The sequence below is a fragment of the Raphanus sativus genome, chromosome 5 (genome assembly GCF_000801105.2).
Source record: "Raphanus sativus cultivar WK10039 chromosome 5, ASM80110v3, whole genome shotgun sequence".
Lineage (NCBI taxonomy): Eukaryota > Viridiplantae > Streptophyta > Magnoliopsida > Brassicales > Brassicaceae > Raphanus > Raphanus sativus.
The window spans coordinates 12,545,291-12,567,821 of NC_079515.1; the positions used below are offsets into that span (position 1 = coordinate 12,545,291).

General features: G+C 32.5%; 2 protein-coding genes and 1 long non-coding RNA gene across 3 annotated transcripts; 2 read left to right on the top strand and 1 right to left on the bottom strand.

Moving 5' to 3' along the window:
* The first annotated feature begins 7,264 nt into the window (after positions 1-7,264).
* Positions 7,265-8,224, top strand: LOC108858233 (nucleolin 1-like). Its single transcript, XM_018632188.2, has one exon. It carries the CDS (start codon positions 7,324-7,326, stop codon positions 8,017-8,019), a length of 696 nt encoding a protein of 231 aa, XP_018487690.2. The 5' UTR covers positions 7,265-7,323; the 3' UTR covers positions 8,020-8,224.
* Positions 8,225-12,474: 4,250 nt separating this feature from the next.
* Positions 12,475-14,800, bottom strand: LOC108863469 (uncharacterized). Its single transcript, XM_018637901.2, has 7 exons — positions 14,492-14,800; positions 14,303-14,413; positions 14,124-14,222; positions 13,918-14,028; positions 13,521-13,824; positions 13,313-13,452; positions 12,475-13,237 (listed from the first exon to the last, which is right to left on the bottom strand). The coding sequence occupies exons 1-7, from the start codon at positions 14,636-14,638 to the stop codon at positions 12,701-12,703; spliced, it is 1,449 nt and encodes a 482-aa protein (XP_018493403.1). The 5' UTR covers positions 14,639-14,800; the 3' UTR covers positions 12,475-12,700.
* Positions 14,801-17,008: 2,208 nt separating this feature from the next.
* On the top strand, positions 17,009-17,712 carry LOC130512651 (uncharacterized). The gene is made up of 2 exons (XR_008946219.1): positions 17,009-17,272; positions 17,406-17,712. It is a non-coding gene; the product is annotated as an uncharacterized LOC130512651 (long non-coding RNA).
* Positions 17,713-22,531: the final 4,819 nt, after the last annotated feature.

Here is a 22,531-nt window from a genome sequence, read left to right on the forward strand (position 1 = left end):
CACGGAATTTACTTATAACATCACGTAGTTCATCATTGCATGAGCTCTTGTTCCTGTGGAAAACATTTAGATGCTGTAATTTAGGATTATCTCAGATCATTAGAACCATGTTTTGTGGTTTCATTTTGTCCCGGCTTAAGGTCACTAAAACTTTCTTTTGGTGTTTCAAATTACCTCCGGTTAAGGTCATAAGAACCATGTTACTCTTCTTTTGCCTTTTTATAAGCTTCATGTTTATGTTTATTTTAAATGTGAGTGATCGTCATGTGCGTGTAGTGACTCATGTACAGTATCATTTTCCTTCATATGTTCCCTGCAAACCGAATGAATGGGTTATACAATTGATAAAAGAATGTCAAGTCGAAAGCACTTTTTATTGTGAATCTGTTTTTGCTATTTGTCTATGGTAATTTTTTGTTTTTGCTCTCATAATTTATTTTCTTTTACATAGGTATACCGTACACGATTACATATCGCCTAAATGCTTCATGAGTGATTTTTCGTGGAGAACCATGTTAATAATCCATGTTAATAATATTATATTTAATTCATTATAAAAGACATAAAAATAATACTCGTAATATATGGATATGTTTTACAACTTACTAAAATCTTTCCAAAAATCAAATAGTCTTCCTTTCTTTACAACAAATACCAGCTTAAAATCCGGGTATTTTCTCATTTTATAAACTTTTACTATCATAATATTTTTAATATATAACTTATATTTTAGTGGTATGTATTGAATAAATATTAAAGCTTATTTAAAAGGATTCTTATTATTTTATTAATATATAGTAATTTTCTGTATTTTAAACTTTATTATTTATTGTTACATTTTTTAGTCTGATACAATTAATATATAATTTTATCCTTTAGGATTTTTAAGGCCAAACCCCCTCAATTATGTTTCATTTGAGTATAAACCCCTCAATTATTTATTTAACATATAACCCCCCCCCCCACCCCCCCCAAGTCACTTATGTTAATGTAATAGCTTCTCTGTTAACTGAACCGTTTAAACAAAACACTGTGTTTTGATTATTTTGTAAACCACATGATTTCTAAATAAAACAACACGACATTTACTTATAACATCACGTAGTTCATCATTGCTTGAGCTCTTGTTCCTGTGGAAAACATTTAGATGCTGTAATTTAGGATTATCTCAGATCATTAGAACCTGTTTTGTGGTTTCATTTTGTCCCGGCTTAAGGTCACTGAAACTTTCTTTTGGTGTTTCAAATTACCTCCAGTTAAGGTCATAAGAACCCCGTTACTCTTCTTTTTCCTTTTAACAAGCTTCATGTTTATGTTGATATTTTAAATGTGAGTGATCGTCATGTGCGTGTAGTGATTCAATGATATGGTGATGGAAATATATATATTGGTCTTTTTAAGTAATATTCGTGCTCTTTTCGAGCTCTCCTCCTGTTGGAACTCGTTTTTTGATAAAGTGGTATGGACCATTTTCCGATGGGTTTTTCGACGGAGACGTCTGTCGGAAAAACCGAAACTTAATAGTCACCGTGAACACTATGAGTTAGTGTATTTGTTGGTCAAAATCAGAGTTGTGTTGAATGAGAAATGGAGGTCCAAAATGAGTGTTATGCAAAGTTTATAAAGCTTTAAATTTAGCTAAGTATAAAATATTTAGCAAATGGATTATTTTGAATATTTGGGTTTGAATTTGAAATTGATTTTGTTAGTTGGACAATATGTCCATTAACTTAATATTCAAATTTTATTTGTGATAATCTTTTATGTTTTGTTTAAAGCATAAAAACGAAAACCCATAAAAAAATAATTTATTGGCTTTGAATTGATTTGGTCAAGAAGCAATAATTATTTTTGTCAACATGAATGAGTCAATGGAGAATCAATTTTCATTGTGGCTATTCAATATAAACGTTGGTGCCTCCACTAATCTATAACGTGTGCTAATCTCTTTGTATTTTAAATAAGAGATCATTTGTGTAGAGAAAGACACACGTTCACAGAATTCAACAATTCCTCATATTATTTTTGTTTCTCTTTCTCTTTGATATAATTTTATCATTTTTATTCTTTACAATATTCAGTAATCCGTAGTTTATAAAATACGGTTCCATCAGTCTTAACTCAAAATACGTCCCGTAGTGCGACGGTTCGATAACGTAATGAGTCCCATGATACAACTGCAAACAATCTTCTGAATTTGCGTCACTCTATCAGAAGCCTGGCGAAACTAGTTTTGTGTTGTACTCTCAGACACAAGAAATAAAAACAAATACTAACATGACTATTCAAATAGGAGATTGTGGTTTTTCTTTTGGTATTTGATGTGTATGTCCTTCTATCATGCTAACAAGCCTTCTTTTGCTACGTCTAGGTTTACACCAAAGCCCGGGAGGTTCAAGACATCGTGGCCACCTCCTGGCCGAGTAAATCCGATAGCTATTAACAATGACTGGTTCAAGGCTGAAAAATTGCTACCAACTCATCATGCAGTGGATTTTTCGTTCATACTCTCAAAAGTTTTTTTTTTCTTTTTCTTTTGAGTCATGTGTATAGAGCTGAAATGGTTTAAGACTATTTTCGTTAGAACCGTATTTTATAAACTACGGTTCTATCAGTCTTAACTCAAAATATCTGTTTATTGCTTTGCACTAACCGGACTGATTATTGTAAAAAAGTATTTTTTTTGTAAGAACAGGTTGATTGATCTTGGGGAAAGATGCTGGAGTCGGACCTATAGAATTATTTCAAAATAATCTTTCTAGTAAATTTTTGTTTGTATTATTATACTAAGAAAACTGATTATTTTGTGAAGTGTTTTATCATGAAAACAAGAATTGGAGATTTTATGGTGATAAAGAATCTGTTCATTCCATCAGATTATTTTTGTTGATGATTTTTATGGAGATTAAAATCACTAATTGATGGATCGAGTGGTTACAATCTTTTTTTTTTAATATTAGTCAAAAATGTGACTAGAATAAAACGTTTTTAGTCAAAATGCATGTTAATGCTTTGACTTAGTTAAGATAATTATTTGCTTTAATTATCAAGAATGTGATTAACGTTTTGATTTTGTGATTTCAGATTTTTCTGGAACAGCTTAATTTAATTATTAAGTGCTTGATCATGAGAAAAAAATGATTAAAAAGTTTCAAATATATGGTGAAACCATATTTATAAACAGAATTTTGATCTTTTGAGATCAAGTTGTATGGATGGAAATGAATTTTGTGAGTCGACGCCTCAAATTAAGTTTGGGAGAGGTCTGCCACATATAAATCATTTGCCATAAGAAATAAAATGTTTGTTGATATTGATCAAAACATTTGTATTTTGCCAATGCTTAAATGCACCTTTTAAAAAGGTTGACCATGCAAAACCAATGAGAATTTTCAGACCAATATGACTGAAATTGACATGTGTATTGTAGTTTCTAAAGTCAATATGTTTGAGAATAACCATAGAAAATTGTGGTTTTGATGGTACAAATAATATCATCTAATGATATGTATATTTGCTAGAAAGCAAAAAATATATTTTGAAAGAAAAAAAAATCAAAATATATACAAGTTGGATTTCGAAATCAGCTTGAGAGAACTATTATACCGTATTTTAAACAATTGATCTCGAACTGATAGAACCGTATTTTATAAACTACGGAGAACTGAATATTGTAAAATAAAAATTGATAAAATTATACCAAAGATTAAGAAAAGGATGATACAACTGCAGAGGCGAGATATTATCTCTTTCCTTAACTCAAAATACGTCCCGTAGTGCGACGGTTCGATAACGTAATGAGTCCCATGATACAACTGCAAACAATCTTCTGAATTTGCGTCACTCTATCAGAAGCCTGGCGAAACTAGTTTTGTATTGTACTCTCAGACACAAAAATAAATAAAATAAAAACATCACTATAACATGGAGGAATTGTATTTGTTGTTGGTTTTCAAGTGTGTCTCACTCTATTCTTTTCTAAATGGCTCACAAGCCTTTATATAGAAAATACAAAACATCACATTATACTTTTGAGAAGTCATAACATACAAGAGAGTAATGGAGTCTTAAAGTCAAAAAATCAATGTTGTCATTAAAAAAATTTAATTCCTTTTGACTCAATTTTTAATGACTTAGCAATAAAGAATATATTATATATTTGACCAAATCAAACATAAATAATATTTCTTTTAAGTTGGGTTTGCATTTTATGTTTATACAAACATAAAGATAGTCATGAATAAGTAATAGACATAATATCCAACTAACAAATTCAAACCCAAATATCCAATATATGACATTTGCTAATTTTTAATATTTAGCCAAACTCATTTTGGACTTCCATTTCTTATTCAAAACCAACTCTGATTTTGACATACGAGTACACTACTTCATAGTGTCAAACACGGTTATTCCGACGAACGTCTTCGTCCAGAAACATATCGGAAAATGGTCTTAAACCATTTCGTCAAAAACGAGTTCCATGCATATTTAGATTTAAATGAATAATAAAAACAATTTCAAAAATTGCTACAACTTCCTTTAGAATGTATTTCATTCTCGGAAAATCACATTTTGGATACAACTATTTTAATAGTTCTCTCAAGTTGATTTCGAAATCCAACTTGTATATATTTTGATTTTTTTTTTTTCAAAATATATTTTTGCTTTCTAGCAAATATACATATCATTAGATGATATTATTTGTACCATCAAAACCACAATTTTCTATGGTTATTCTCAAACATATTGACTTTAGAAACTACAATACACATGTCAATTTCAGTCATATTGGTCTGAAAATTCTCATTGGTTTTGCATGGTCAACCTTTTTAAAAGGTGCATTTAAGCATTGGCGAAATACAAATGTTTTGATCAATATCAACAAACATTTTATTTCTTATGGCAAATGATTTATATATGGCAGACCTCTCCCAAACTTAATTTGAGGCGTCGACTCACAAAATTTATTTCCATCCATACAACTTGATCTCAAAAGATCAAAATTCTGTTTATAAATATGGTTTCACCATATATTTGAAACTTTTTAATCATTTTTTTTTCTCATGATCAGTTAAATTATTTAAAATAATTCTCCTGCACTTATGTGTTCGGTTGTGATTTGGTAAGCTATCTTAAATCTTTAAATATTGTTTATGCTTTGCACTAACAATACTGATAGTTGTTAAAAGTTCTGTTTTTTAAGAACAGGTTAATCAACAGTCTTGAAACAAAATCTGGAGTTGTGCTTTCTCCAACCAATTCTGCTATTGTGTAAAGCTTGTGTTCTTGAACTAACATTTTTTTTTGCAGGATCGGTTAAATTATTTAAAATAATTCTCCTGCACTTATGTGTTCGGTTGTGATTTGAATGATTTATTGGTTATTAGCTTTATTCGTGCTCAATCAATTCTAGCAATCGAACGGGAAAAGAAATTGCAGGTTGTGGTGTTTGATTATTGATTATATTAAATTGCAGAATTTAAAGATTTAAGAGTGAGGAACCTTATTTCATTACGATATGGACAACTGATATTTATAAAAATAATAAGAACAAAAATCAAAAAAAAACAATACCGAAACAAATGAATGAAGAAAAAATTGCAGAGTCGAGATGGTTAATCTCTTTCCTTAAATCTTTAAACGCCCCGTAGTGTGACGGTTGCATAGCGCTCAGATTCCCAGGATACAACTACAGCATTGTTTCTGTTTACCATCACCGAAAAACAGAATCTATCGACCCTAGTTTTGTGTTGCACTCTTAGGCTCAAGAAATAAAAAATACTAACATAACTTTTCAATATGGGAGAATGTGGTTTTTCTTTTGGTTTTAGATGTGTATCTTTTTCTACATTGCCATGAGGCTTTATATAGAAAATAATGAGAAGCACAAGTTTCATTTTTCAACATAAAATGAAACCTCCCATGGTGCACTAATGGAGTCTTTATTTCTTGTCATTATTATGTGAATTCATTTCACATTTTGACCAAGAAATTAAAGAGTATAATTATTATTATTTGACTCATTCAAACAAAATAATATACTTTAAATAGATTTCTTTTTTATATTTTATCAATATAAAAGATCACATATATTTGATTTATAAGATTAAGTTAATGAACATGAAGTCCAACTAACAAATCAAAACCCAAATCCAAATATCTAATGTATATATTTGTAACTTTATACAAGTTTCTCAAATCACACATATTAGACTTCCATTTCTCATTCACACTAACTCTATTTTTAGCATATGAATACATTGCTCAAAAAATAGTTCCAACACCTCCTTCCACCCATTACGTTGTCTCATATCTCTCCTTTTTTTATTATCATCACGTAAAGAAAACATAGGCTGATGTGTCGCTGGATGAAAGTCATGGGTAAAAAAGTGTTTCAGGTTTTGGTCTCGATTATGGTGACATTCTTTGTTGAAAAAGTGGGATCACCATAGACAATGTTACGTGTAAAATCCTTGGTCTTTTAGAGCTCGTGCTCCTGTTCTCTGGTCCGTTCCCGAGCCCCCTTTTGTGAGAACAAAGTGTTTGTCTTTTATAGAAGGAACCTGTCTATCAATTCTACCATAGCTTGTTTTTCCGCGACCAATGATTCACATGATACTTCCTGGGTATTCCGACCTAAATCTATTGTGACTTCAATCTCTTTCCACTACAAATAAACAGAAAGTAAGAATTTTGGAAACGAAATCAACAGAGTTAAAAATGAGTACCAAAATCGAAAACATAAGAACCAAAATAGCTACTTTATCTTACCTGAACAAAGAAGAAGATTGGAGAGAACTTTCATGAACCCTAAAATTTTCAATTTGGAGACTTTTAAATGGGATGAAGAGAAATATGAATGATGTGATGTTTTTTTATCATAAGTGAAACACTGTGTTTTAGACTTAACGACAAATCACATTTTTTAACAGTCACTACACGGGAGGGGTCAAGTTGTTAAGATAAGTGACTTGGGAGGTTTTACATTGAATTAATAATTGAGGGGTTTCTATTCAGATGAAACATAATTGAGGGGTTTTGGCATTAAAAATCCTAAAGGATAAAATTTGTTTAAATAAATAGGTTAATTTACTAATTTAATATATTTTCATATTTTATTTTTATAGTACTTCTATTTTAACATAATACAGAATATAATTATAAACTTATAAAAAATAGCATATGTTTTTCTTATTTTTAATAAAATTAATTAATATTATATTATTAATTACGAAATTAATTAATGAATTACTTAACTAAAAATATTTAAAAGGATAGAAAAAATCAACGCGGCTCTCGAAAACCCTAACATCTTCTGAGATGGACGGAGACGGATCCCCCCTATCGTTGCCGAGACGCCGGGTTCCAGAAGCATCACATGCTCAGCGCACGGAGAATTTCGTCCAACACATGAAGATTTGGATGGATATCTGTGCGAGCAGGACTATGATTAGGGTTGAGGGATTCAACACTTCCTCTGATCGCCTTGTGCTCTACAGGGCCTTGAAAGACCTCTTCGAACCGTGTGGAGAAGTGGAGCACATTGAGATCAGGGTAGATCCGGAGTCAAAACTCATCAGGTCTTGCCTTGTCAATCTTCTCGGACAAGGTGCCAAAGAGAAAGCTTTACTTCTCAACGGTAGCAAAGTTGGAGAAAGGACCCTGACTCTCTCAGCAGTTGAGCCCACTGATGGGTTGACTACATCAGTTCGAGCTGCTAAGTACGTGGCCAACTTCCAAAAGAACAGGAGCGAAGTCATACGCGTAACTGGATATGACCCTTCTCTTCCTCAAGAAGATCTCAAGAGTGCTTTATTTAAGCACTTCGCTGCGTGTGGTGAAATCACGGACATCTTCGTCCGAGACAGCTATACCCTTGTCCACCTGTATGGGCTAGGCTCTCTGCAGCGAGCTGCCAAATTGCATCAAACCGACATCGGAGGAGGCTTCACGCTGTCCGTCGAAACCTTGCCCTTTCAAGCTGGCCGTGGTTTCTCAGGCACCTCTGATGATTAGAAGAAACCCTTGGGGAGAAGAGTGTTTTCTTGTGTTCTCAAGTCTCTATAAATAAGCCTGGAGAAGAGTTTACAAAAAAAAAAAGTCTCTATAAATAAGCCTGTAATATGCATCGTTTTAATATTTCAGTTTCTTTAAAATTTGCTAAGCTTAAAACACTTTCACCTCTGCTGTTGGTTCTTTGTGATTATAACCCTTTTAGTCATTTTATTTGTTTTGCTTTGGGTTCAACGCCTCTTTTCTCATTCACCTTTATTTTTCATGTCTTTGCCGTCACCTGTTTTTTTATTTTGATTTATAGGATGGTCTAACCAAAAAACATAGTTTGTTTTTAAAAAAATATTTAAAAAGTTTAGTAGGATTTTATTATATTTTTTCCAACAAATTTTGTTATAACTCAAAATAAAATTCAACTTTTAGTTAAAATAGATTTATTATTAATATTTTATTTTTTATTATGTCATATTATGTAATTAATGAAATTGATCTATTATAACTTCTTACTAGAGCCTGACCCGCCCTCAGAGGGCGGGTATGTTTCCTTTTTACGTAATATTTTTTTTTGTAACAAATTTGTTTTGACATAATATATATATCAAGTGTATTAATTTTTTTTTGTTATTAGAAGTTTTTTTTAGGTGTCTAACACGTTTTAATCTATACAAAAATGTTTGTATTGTAAATTTTTTTTTTTATTAGGGACTACATCTATACTAATTAAACTTACAATTAGTTGCAGAAAAATAATTTGTACAGTTACTTTTAAAATTAATTTCTACAAAACTCTAAATGAATCGTAATTTTATGTCAAAACAAATTTGTTCATATCATGTTATTAGACTTTTGACATAAAATTTGTTTTGACATAAAAATTTGGAAAATTTATCTTACGTAATAAAAATTATTATTTTTGATAAGTTATATATTTTAATTTTTTTTTATTAAATTTATCTTAAATTTACTTATATGACTTATTTTTATTATTTTAAATATGACTAAATTTTGGAAGACTCTAAATAATTCTAACCCGTAATATGATTTTATTTATTTAACCCTAAGTTAAACTTATTTTACACTGATTTTTTAGTTTAAATAAAATATTTTATACCTTCAACACTCTCTGTATTAAAAAAATTCATTTGTACGTTCCAAAATATTTTCTATAATTTTATTAAATTTAGTTTATGTGATTTCATTTTTATTTTAAATGAAACAATTTTTAATGAGTTGAGATAATTTAGACCCGTATTATGATTTTGTTGATTTAATCATTTGTTATTTTAACTTGATTTTATTTTGAGGTTTCATTTAATAAATGCTTTCAAATAATTAATAACATGAAAGATTTTTTGGAAAGATATGGTATAAACATTTAGGAAACAAAATTTTCAAAAATGCTAAGAACTGAATAATTATAACCCGTAATATGATTTTATTTATTTAAACCAAAGTTAAAATTATCTTACACTGATTTTTTAATTTAAATAAAATATTTTATATATTTTCAAAACTCTTGTATTGAAAAATTCATTTGTGCATTTCAAACATTTTCTATAATTTTATTAAATTTATTTTATATGATTTAGTTTTTATTTTAAATGAAACTATTTTTTAAGGATTTGAGATAATTCAGACCCGTATTATGATTTCATTAATTTAATTATTTTTTATTTAGACTTGATTTTATTTTGAGGTTTAATTTAATAAATGTTTTCAAATAATTAATAATGTGAAAGATTTTTCAGAAAGATATGGTGGGTATATGTTTTGTTGGAAACAGTACTTTTTGTTGGAAAAATTATTTTACGTAATAAAAATTATGATTTTTGATAAATTATATATTTTAAATTTTTATGAAATTTATTTTAAATTTATTTATATGACTTATTTTTGTTATTTTAAATATGAATAAAATTTTGAAGACTCTAAATAATTCTAACCTGTAATATGATTTTATTTATTTAACCCGTTATGACGTAGTTTACACTGATTGTAGTTTTGTTTTTTAATTTAAATAATAAGTAACGTGATTAGGTTTATGAGAAACTTGGGGAGAAAGTTGAGGGATATTATTTACTGTTAGACTATATTTTAGGATTAGTATTTGGAAAATAGAATTAATTTGTGCTCGTGGTATATTCGGTGATCTTTTTCGGGTTTGCTTGATAATCGAATTTATTTTTAGGATTCAAAAATTGGTAAATTTAATTAATTAGTTACCATATATGAGATTTTGTGCGTGATGATCCCGTAAAGCAGCCACAATATAATAAATTTCTGTTTTTATGTTGCTACTTTTGAATTGATGACATTAAATCGGAAGATCTTTTAATATTTGTTTCTATATTGTGTTATTCTGATAATTAATAGTTGGTATCAATTACAGAGAGTATAGAACTATTAGAGAGAATATTCAATGCTATATTTTAAACAAATATCCCGAACTTCCAATTGGATTCAAAACCGTGTATTTTTGATGCTTGATCATTGACATTACAAAACCGTGAACTTCCAATTGATCATTGACATTGTTTGGTTTGAATATTTTTGATGCTTTTCTGAATGGTCTACAAAACAAATATGTGACTATAGGTTAACAAATAATAGGTTTGTATTACTATTGGACTAATTTCAATTGAGTTATGGTTCATAAAATTATTTTCGACTGTAATAGTGCATTAACGTAGGGTTGGATGGTTTGTATATAGGGTTTAGGGTTAGATTAGAGTTTAGGGTATAGGGTCAGAATTTAAATGGGTTAGTTTAAAAATCGAAAATGGGTTAGGTAGACATTTGAAGCCCATTGAAACAAATTCGGCAGCCCATTTCGTTTGAATTAAAAAGTTAATGAAATGTGCAGTTTTGTAAATAAGTAGAACTGTTTTGCATTTACTAAAAAAGTTCAGGGGCAAGTTCCAAAAATGTCAGCTACTTTAATAGTATAGATGGTAGATAAAAATCGTAATTCTCTTTTAATAGAGAAGATGTATACAAATTATCTTTACATAATATTATTTATTTTTTATTTATTTATATATTATGAAATAATAAATATATTGAATAACTGAAAATTGAGTAACTATTATGTATTAAATAAAATTGGAATAAACACATAAATCAAAACATTATCTCTTCTTTATTTACAGTAAATGCTTCTAAACATAAAATACATATATACATATCCAAAGTATTATTTTATGTTTTAAAAAACACTAGAGTTTGACCCGCCCTTTAAAAGAGCGGACAACATTTTTTTTCCATCATCCTATGTATTGATCTTCCACTTTTGTTAAATGTTTGAGATTATAATCAATCTTAAAAGTTTACATTTTGATGATTTTGATCCGTTCTTAAAAGGGCAGGATTGTTTTCGAATGATATATTTTTTTTTTTGATTGCGTACATACTTTTAAATGTTACACATGAAGTGTTATATTCAATGTTCTGTAACCTGGTCTGGACCCGCAGTTAAAACGATAACATCGATGACTCTATATGTAATCTTGTTAAACTCTGTTTAAAAGTTCTATTAAACCCGCAATTTTGATTGTGTACATACTTTTAAATGTTACACATGAAATGTTATATTCAGTGTTCTATAACCCGGTCCAGATCCGCAGTTAAATCGATAACATCGATGACTCTATATATAATCCGGTTAAACTCTATTTAAAAATTCTATTAAACCCTCAATTTTGTTGATTAGATGTACTATATATTTAATAATAATTAAGTTAGTTATAAAAGAAATATTAGGAAATTTAATAAATGTAATAATCCAACCTATATCATTTGCAAGTAGATAAAAAGTTATTCTGTTTTAGTAGTATTGATTTAGAACATACTCCCTCCGTTTCTCAATAAGTGTTATTGTAGAGAAAATTTTTCGTTGCAAAATAAGTGTCGTTTTAGTATTTCAATGCAGAATTTATTAATTTTATTCTGTATTTTATTTTTCTATTGGTTGAGATGTATGGGTAATGATGTTTTTGTATGGAAAATATGCAAAATTTAATGATTTCTTAATCCGTGTGCACAACTCTAAAACGACACTTATTCAGAAACAGAGGGAATATTATCTTTAGTTTCTATATTTTATTTTATCATCTGGTTGAGTGTTTGGGTTGGTTTTCAAAACATTGAGTCCAGCCCATGATTTTTGGGAATACACAATACGATTAACTTATATCACTAAGCAAACTCATGATTAATATGTAAAAGAATGGACCGGAAACCGGGCTTCGTAGCCTGGTGGTAATGGAACCTCGGCTGAGGTGTCCGCCACCCAGCTTCGAAACCCGGCCACAGCGATTTAACATCCTTACTGCTGGGGCGCTGGACCCCTTCGGGGGATATTTGGGAAAGTGGCTGCCCAGACACCAGAGATATCAAAAAAAAAAGAATGGACCGGAGTCCAAATGTTTCTGATAATTTCATAGAAATTAAAAAACTTAATTACCCAAAATAGAAGTATAATTAAAATGAGAAATAATGTAGCAACACAACACAAATAGATCGATCAGAGACAATGAAAGGTGAAAAACCATAGCTTCTCCCTCCGGTAAGATCTATAGAGTTGCAAAACATAAAGAATATGATATGTAAAGAATTGAATCAGTACAATTTTGTAATACTAACCAATACTCGGGCCATTTTTCAGGATATTGAATCTCTAATCTTCTCACTGCGAGAAAACACGAAGACCAGCCTCTAAATCTTCCAACCTGATGGTACAAATCTCTTCAGTGTCAACACAATCAAAGCTAAGTCGGAGATCAAGATTCTCCCTTGCGTTAACCAGCAACGTGTCCACCAACCCTCCGTTCATCTCCTTCCTCTTCTTCTCGGTCGTCTCTCTCTCGATCACTGAAGCTATCTCCTGCAGGGTGCAAGACTCGTGCAGCTTGAAACCATAGAAGAGAGTGTCCTCTCCCTGGCTGTTCATCTTGATGTGAAGTATCTGCGCCAGTTCCTTTGCACTGAAGTCGCTGAAGTTGAAAAACTTTGTGACCCTTCTGCAAAACCCTTCGTTAGATGCAATCACACGCTTCATCGGCTCGCTGTATCCCGCGAATATCACCACGATCTTCCCCGTGTCCATGACCGACATTATTTCTTCCAGAGCTTCTAGACCGTAGTCCTTGTCGTCTGCCTTTTGCATTGGGATCAACCTGTATGCTTCATCCACAAAGAGGATTCCTCCCTCAGCTTCTTGGATCTGTCCAGAGAATTGAAAAGATCTTTTGAGATGACTAAACTCACAAGTGAGACTAGTTTGAACATTGTTTATTACCTTTCTCCTTGTCTTTGGCCCTGTATGACCGACAAACTCACCGACCAAGTCTGTGCGCTGAACTTCTGTTACCTTATCGGTTGGTAAGATTCCAACAGTGTGAAGCAACTTCCCGAGAACTCGAGCAACCATGGTTTTACCTGTCAGAAACAAAACAAACAGTTCATGCATGGGTATGTTAAAAATATACAAAACTCAATTCTCTCACCAGTCCCAGGGTTTCCAAGAAACGCCATATGCGGAGGCCTTCGAGTACCAATGTTCATTCCAAGGGCCCTACGCCTCTCATCTAAAAGCATTCCTTTAGCCCATTTCCTCAGCTGTGTCTTGAGCTCGTTTAGTCCAACGATATTGGACAGCTCTTCCTCGAGTAGATCCATCTTGGCTTTGGTCTTACCGCAAGCCTCTAGGGCACTTTTTTTCCTCTGCTCTTGGAGAAACCAACGCAACAGTTCACGCAACTTCTCGCTGCTCTGTCCTTGCGGTAGATGGTCCAAAGGAGTCATCCCTTCCTGGAAAATGAAAAAAAATTAACCCACAGCTTAGAACATGATCATTCATTCCTGTCCTAATGGAAAAAAAAAGAATTTAAGAGAGTCGTGTACGTTATCTTTAGCGCTGCAATCAGCGTTATTATCCAGCAATGTCTTAACAGTAGAGATGTCTTTGGAGGTAATAGAATACCAAACCGCAAGATGCAATGGTGTCATACCGTTCTGCATTTAAACCAAACCAAACCAAACCAAACCAAACCAAACCAAATCAGTACAAGTTAGTTTGTTTAAAATAAATAAATCAAAGAGGAAAATACGCTGGCTTTGGCTTCGATAAAAGCACCACGCTCAAGGAGTAGCTTAGCAGCTTCATTGCAGCCGTTCTTGGCTGCCATGTGCAATGGGGTTTCACCATACTGGAAAGAACATAATATATAGATCAATACAAAATCAAACCCTCTGGAATTAAAAAAAAAAAAAAGAATCAGAGACTTACAGTGTTCATGGCTTCCAACTCAACTTTATCGGATCCAGGCCAATCTAAGAGATACTTAACAATATCAACATTGCCATTACCAGCAGAAACATGAAGTGGCGTGTGATACATCTGCCACACATAACAAGATCGGATTTTGAGACTAAACCAAAAAATCGGATCTTTAGATTCAGAAACACAAAATCTTACGACGGGATTGCGTTCGTTGAGGAGAGAAGGGTTGTCTTTGAGAAGCTTCTGCAACGAAATGAGATCGCCGGAGAGAGCGCAATCGTGAATTGTGGTGGGTCTTGCGGATCTCATCCGCTGTACTCCTCCGCCGACTTGTCGCTTCATTTGTTCGATCCTTGATTCCTCAAAAATTGAATCTTTTATTTGGTTTTAAGAGGAGAGGATCTTCCGGAGAGTGTTTCTTGCGTACAAGGAAGAAATAGATTTTTATTAAGGGAGAGGTATCTCCGCGTCTTCCTCTTCACCAACTAGTCTTTCTTTTTTTCTTCTTCTTCTTCTCCTTTTTATCATTTTCTGATTTTTTTAATGACGTTTTTGCCCTCACCTCCTGGCGCTTTACTAAATACAGCTAAGCTTCTTAATCAGACTAGTGGTAATCATATGATACAATCATTTGCGTCCTAACTAGTATAGTATAACAAAAAGGATTTAAAAGTAATCTGCTTTGCTTTTTTGGGCCAATACGAATAACTCAAGCCCAATGGGTTTTTTTGATCAAATGCAAATATGCAATACCTCATCAAATGCAAATAACTAAAGATTCCCTGATTTTTTTGTATCATGGTTAATGATCCATCGCTTACAAGTGTGAAGACACTTGTCTCGTTTATAAAGGAATCTCCTTTTAATAAAGAGTATCAAATGATGTAATAGAATCATGTTAAAGAAATAAGAATGTAATATTGAGTTCATATTGTTGGATCCATAAAGCCCATTGGCTTTATGTGTAATGTGAATAAAAATTGGCTTGGGGTAGATGTGATATAAGCCCAGAAAATAAGTCAATTATGTATATGTGAAAGTCCCACATCGGGAAATGAGGAGATGTTGAGTTGTATAAATATGTCTTCTTGACATAAAAGTTTAAACAGTTTGGAGAGAGAGGAAGACTTCCCACGCGCGCGCCGCCGTCCGTCCGGCTCGGCGCGGTCTTCGGTCTTCGGTCTTCGGTCTTCGGTCTTCGGTTTTGGTGGAGGGCCTCCGGTCCGATAAGATTATTCTTTTTGGACCAAGTTAAGCCCAACGTTTGACCCATTTAATTCTCAAAAAACAACATGCATTTTATTTTGAAACGACAAGTAGTTGTCTAGAAAATAAAAACGACATGCAGTTTATCCTCTCGAGATATTTAAACGAGATAAGATTGGGAAGAGCGAGTCTTGGGGAATAAGTTTTCGAAACTCAACTTCCCTCGATCTCCGCGAGATTTCCGTCCACGTGCAGAGACTGTTGCGGAAAGTGGCTCGCGTCCGTCTCTTTAAATAGTGGTCTCCTCCTCTCTCGTTTTTCACTAACTTTTCACATCGATATCACAGCAAAAAATCCCTTAGCGTAAGTCTTTAGTTTCGAGAGTGTTTCGTACCTTTTATAGTTCGATAGGGCGTTCACGAGTGAAGCGTGAATCGTCGCCATGGTTTTATCCTGGGACTCTATATTTGTACAGTCCCGTCTCACTACGGAGCGAATATAAAGAGTTAAGGAAAGAGATATCATATCTCGACTCCATGAACGGTTTCTTATCGGGTTTCATTTCGTGTTTACTTCTGTTTCTTTCCTTAACATCGCGTTTATTTATTATGGTTATTTCAATTCGAGTTTCCGGCTTCTACACATATGTCTTATATTCAGAATGCATCAGAGTCGTGGAAAGGAAATCTGATCTACCTTAGGCTTCCACTCTAATGATTTCTCTGTTTGTCACACTGAAGTTGAATGAATGGGAATTGTTTTTACTCATTGGACCTTCGGATTGACTAGTTTACTTCATTGAACTTTCACAAGAACTATAGCTCTCATTAGCTAAAACCCTCGTTCAAAAAGTCGGCCTCGGAGCCGATTACTCGGCCGAGTACACGTGACCCGTAGGTTGAACGTGGCAAATTGGCCAAATCAGATGCTTTCTACGCTAGGCCATGTCACGAGCTCTCTCTTAATACGTAGATGTGGCTTTATTATTAATGAATTTGTTTGGTCCAACTCGTCATTTCTTTCCTATTAGCTCAATAAAGTTAAACCAAAGCTCAACTAATAGTAAATTCTCTCGTCTTTCCACACACAAAACAAAATTTCTCTTGTTTTTCTCTACTTACATTTCTCCTTTTTTCCTTCTTAAACTCTAATTGCGAAAAACAAATTCCTAAACATCATACAATTTGATACTTTTTATAAATTATGAATTTAAATATTTATGATGTATTACAAAAATATGTATTATACGTATATACAAAATATTATACATCAAAAATAAAAAATTTCCTCTCCAATTTACTCATGCGTTTCTAATAAATTGTTAGGCCCATATACACTGCACAAATAACACTTAAAGAGTTTTCGAGCATGGGCTAAAACATATAATATAATTTCTGAAACTACTTGTAGATATGCATACATACATACTATTAAGAGAAATTGCAGTGCATATACAAATATAATCTCATAATTTGCACAGATGGAATTTAGACTTTTTAGCTGATGTGTATTTTTTTAATGGCATTACTGCCCCTATTTGATGTCTCACACACTCTATTATCTTTACATCTTTACAAACACTATGTATTTGTATATCATGCGCGAAAAATTGCCAGGAGAAGCACAGTAACCAATACATGTATTTTCTAGAAATTGAAAAATCTTTCCATTTCCTCATTTCTCATTGTTCTTTCCGTCTCAGTATTTTGTTTTCTCTAATAGAACTCAAATTCTCGCCGGACCCGTTGCTACACAACCATATGAACCGAGGTTTCTTTCCTCAATTTCATGCATAACCTCTTTATTTTTATCTTTGTCCTTCAATTCTTAGCGAAATCGTTTGTGGGGAAGAACTTTTTTTCTCAGTTTAATTCTTTATCTCACTAACATGATTTTTTTATAGTTATATTTCAGAGATTCAGTACTTAACTCAGTGAGTCAAGATGGAGCCAACGAGTTACCACGATATTTTTTTGCTACCAACAACGAACTTGTCGGGCTAAGAGTGATACCATATCATAGCCATATCCTAGACATTCTGGAAGAAGATGAAATCGTGGTTACAAGGAGATTGTTCTGGTTGATCTCTCCAATGGTGACTTTATATGTTATTGCACAACAGGTCCCTGACATTCTGGTTATTGTCAATTTGATCTCAAATGTTATAGATTTACTGAAATAACCTCGTGAATCAATCCCAAATCTTTCAATTGTGCGATCCAGCTCATCTTGTATTTGCAAAACATTACATTGTTTCTTGATGGCTTTAAAATTGACCACAATATTAATCACTCAATATATCTTTTGTTTTGTGTTTATAGTGTTAACCGGCCATTAATTGGGATATATTACCGGCTAACTATAACAATGTCGAGATAATTAATATATATTACCAGCTAAGTATGACAAAACAATTAAGTAAAATCTTAACTTGCTAAATAACCTTTTTAATCATATATATTATGATTTGTTAATGAGTTAATTCTATGTTTAGCCGAATCTGTAATCTAATCATATATTGTGTGATTTATTAGAGAGTTAATTTTTTCGTTTATCTGAATTGATACATGATAACAACCTTAACAGATCAAATAGCCGGTAAATTAAATATAAATCATACGCCATCTAAAATGTAGAGTATCAGGATAAATATATATATGTTAGCCGGCTAAACTAACAAATATACTGCGTGAAAAGATTTGATTCAATTACATGAAACTATATTTCCTAGTCCGCTAAACTAACTAATTTTAGCGAATGTTATCCGGCTAAACTGACAAATACGTAAACATTAATAACTCATGTTAGCTGGCTAATTTTTATATTATCTTTGCGTGACGCTGTGAAGATTCTGGTGTCGACGAACATCTCTTGGGGATGGCGGTTCTTCGGGACATCTCCCTCTTAGACGCTGAAGATCTTCTTGACCGGTAGATTTTAGGGTTTGTGCACGGTAGCATTTATAACTTCCAGAGACTGTATAACCGCGAAAATAAACATAAATATTATAAAATAGCCATCTAATCCAAATTTTTATTAATTATTTGATAGTTACATGTGACTTCGATTATTCAGCTGGACACAGACTTCGAGCTTGACGTAGGGGAGTTATGTTTTCCTGATGAGGAACATGACGAAAGAGTAGATAAAATGGTCAGTCTTACCAGAGACGGTACCCGTTTTACAAAGAAAAATTTTGACAGGCGGAGAGCGGATGAGAGAAGAGGCCAATGTTTCAGTCCTAGCAAGAAATAAAAGAAAGAGGAAAAGTACTAGCCAGAAGTCCACTTATGTTGGCGCTGATTCAAAGCATGTTTTTCACTTTTTTTTTAATGATGTAATTTATGAAACCGTCGGCTAAGATTTTATTAGATATTGTTGTAATTAGCCGGTAATATATACTAATTATTCATACATTGTTATAATTAGCCGGTAATGTACACTAATTAATGATATAATTTGTGAAATAGCCGGTTAAGACTTTACTTGACTTTTTGTTGAAATTGGAAATGACTTTTAGTTTTCTTTAATGATATAAATTGTAAAATAGTCAGTTAAAATTTTACTTGATTTTTTGTTATAGTTAGCCGGTAATATATACAAATTATCTTGACATTATTATAGTCAACCGATAATATATACTAATCACTGATGTAATTTTTGAAATAGCCGACTAAGATTTTACTTGAATTTATACAATTTAGAAAGTTTCAGGACCAAATTGAAAAAATCCAAGAGTATCATGAGGACCATTTGGGCAATATTTAAAGAGTTTGAAATGTAGAATATGAAATTTTGGCGCTGATTCATAAATCTATTTGTACACTTAGAAATATTGGGGACAACTTGAGAATATCTAAAGGTTGGAGGGCCTGTGTTATACAAAACATAAGAAATTGTCATTGTTGCTCGATCTCTTCCGTGACGAGACAGAGACATCAAAGATAAGCACAACAGCGAGACTTGAATCCGAACATGACCACATCGGCAGTGTGAGACAATAGAGATGGTCCGATAACCGGCGGAGAAAAAGAAGCTTGAGGCATAGCTAGACATTTTTGGTGGCTCTGTCAGGATGAAGAGGAAGACAAAGGAAGTTAGAGATGAGGGAGTCGAATAATTTTCTTACTGCAATTTCTCTTACTCAAATACATATCGTCTGTGTGTTTTGCAAAAAGTTTTTAATTTTTTAGGCAATATCATTGGTCAGATTGGACGGCACTAGAAACTGTATGGCGTAGAGCATATAAGCTATATGTGTTTTGCATTTTTTCCTCATCATTACTTTGCATGTAATCATTACAAACTTTTGAGCTTCCTACGTAAAAGAGAGAGAGTCTGCGTAAGGGAAGCAATGTATTTTCTCCCACACAATAACTGGGCCTGATGCTTGGGCCTCCTATTTTTCCATTTCCGCAAATATTGCCACCACACTGTATTAACTATGCAAATGCCTCTACTATTAATGGAAAAATGTTTATTATGTCTGAAATGAAAGCTATGTGTATCCAGATAGCTATCATGCAATACTTGTGGCTACAGAAAAATAGGAGCCTATACGTTTGATTATTATAGAAATATAATTAAATACATTACTATAATATAACAAAACATTAACTTTTTAAAAATAAAAATAGTAACAAACTATCGTGTACTCTTAGCATTTTCTCTAGCAAAATCATTCATCAAATTAAGGCAGGACCGGATCTGAAAATTTGAAGGCTTGAAACATTTTTTAAAGAATTTTAATAAACAAATTTAAAAAACATTTGGGGGCTGATATCTATATTAAAAACCTCCAATTATTTTAGAGGTCAAGACCAATGTTTCACTTGCCTATATCCAAATCCAACCCATAATTCAGATAATCCATTTTTTCAACCACTTTTTCAGTAGATAACACATCAAGACCACTAAAACGTTCTTCTGACATAGACGATCACTGAAAACTGTAACATGAAGTTAGAAGCTAGGAAACTGCTGTTAAGGAACTGACAAGGCTAACAAATCTTGAACAGTTTGTAATTTCATGCATTTTTATGAGTTAAATTTTCTGATGCTCTATGTGATTAGGTTCAGTCTAATTGTACGTCTAAAGCCCAATAAAAAATATATATATATATATGTCCTTTTGCAATATTCAGATTCGTCTTTTAGGAAAGAAAAGTACTCAAAGTCCTTGGGATACATGGATATATTAACAGATCTTAATGCTCTTAGATTATCATAAAATTTTGGGCTTAAAGTTCTTACTTCTTGGACTTTAACTCAGAGCTGGCCATATATGTGATATATGGTCTTCAGTTAGCATCATATCTATAGACATCGCTAAGAAATTAGATCTTGTTACAGAAACTCTTAAAATTCATCTTGTTTTTACAGATTATTCCACAAGGTGTTGTCAAAGATCTAGGAGTGAGTGTTGGGAATTGCATAGTTTTTGAAAACTTTAAGGTGTTGAATTTGGATAATGGTTCAAACAGAGCTCTCATCTTGGAAAGAGCTTTTATGCCTACAACAGGAACAGTTGTTGATATTCAAAAAGGCAGGATAACATTTACCAACATTGATGAGAATGTCTACTATAAGGTTGTACTCAAAAACAGAGGTATGCATCTAGCTTACTGAATTGGTGTCTCTGCTATTGTTTCAGTTGTTGCAGTGGTCATCAGAAAAGGTTTAATTGATTAAAGTGATATCAAAGAAGTCATGGATGGAAAAATTACTACACAATAACATAAGTACGGGGGAAGAGAAAAAAAGATCAATGGTGATTCTCATTTGACACTGGTTCCTGAGAACTTCTCAGACTGAGTAATTGAGTACAAGGTGCACAACATAAGTTTCTCTGACATTGGCAAAGGTTCAAGCAATTTTCACTCAAGAGATGTTTCATGGGCAGTGTACTGAAACTGAAGATATTCGACATTACTTCTTAATCTTTATATTTGGATTAAATTTGGTTTCCAAAGTCTACCTAATGACTGTAAACAAGAGCTGAGTGTGGGGCAACCCATTGTTTGGTATGTTTTCATCCAAAAAGGTTTGTGTCATAGAGTACCCAATGTCAGTCGACATCCTCACCCTCCCATGAGTCGCCGTCGAAAATCGACTTGTCCATCATGCCATCCTCTACTTTCTTAGCTTCTACCTGTTTTCTTTGTTTCTTTTTGCCAATCTCGGACTGTATAACACTAGGGACAATGTTATTTAAGTCTGAAGGGAGGTGTTTATTGACATTCTGTTCTGTTTTGATCGTTTTAGTTGTGTTATTTTATTAAGCCAAAACTGAATAATGGGAACAATGAGCTTTTCATGAAACTAATGTATACTTTAATTAATACTACAAAAAGTATCAAATGTGTAATCAGATCAAGCTAAAGAAACGAGAATGCAATATTGAGTTCATAGAATCCGACTTTGTGCTTTAGAACAATAATGAATCAAATGTATTTTTCTATTCAATACTCAAAAAAAAATTAGCAATAACAATTTAATAGAGATTGCAAAAGTTTAATGACTAAAAGACAATTTCTTTATGACCAGATCAACAAATCAATATTTGTATTGAATTTGTTAAATAATTGCTTTTAAATGAAATTTGTAAATGCATTTTAGAGGATTTTTTTTTTGTTGCTAGAGTTTTCATTGATAACATTGGAAAGGATACACTGTGAAATCCTAAAGTCGGCGGGAATACATAGAAATCCCAGGAAACTAAACCCAAAAGAGGGAAACTAAAACCCAAACGCATGGGCATCATACCAACATCCACAACATACCCAAACTCCTACAATCCTTTGAAAACCCAAATGAAAACCATCAAAAGATAAAATAAGAAAGACTCAATAATCTATGACTAGCCGGAACTAAGCACGATAACACGCAACGCAGTAGACAACTTCATGAAGAGCAAAAACCTCATCTGAACCACCTGTTCACCATGATAACACCCGAACTACAGAGACTTCATCTGAACCACATGTTCACGATGACAATAACCAAATCCTTACTCCGGAGCCAAGGCAG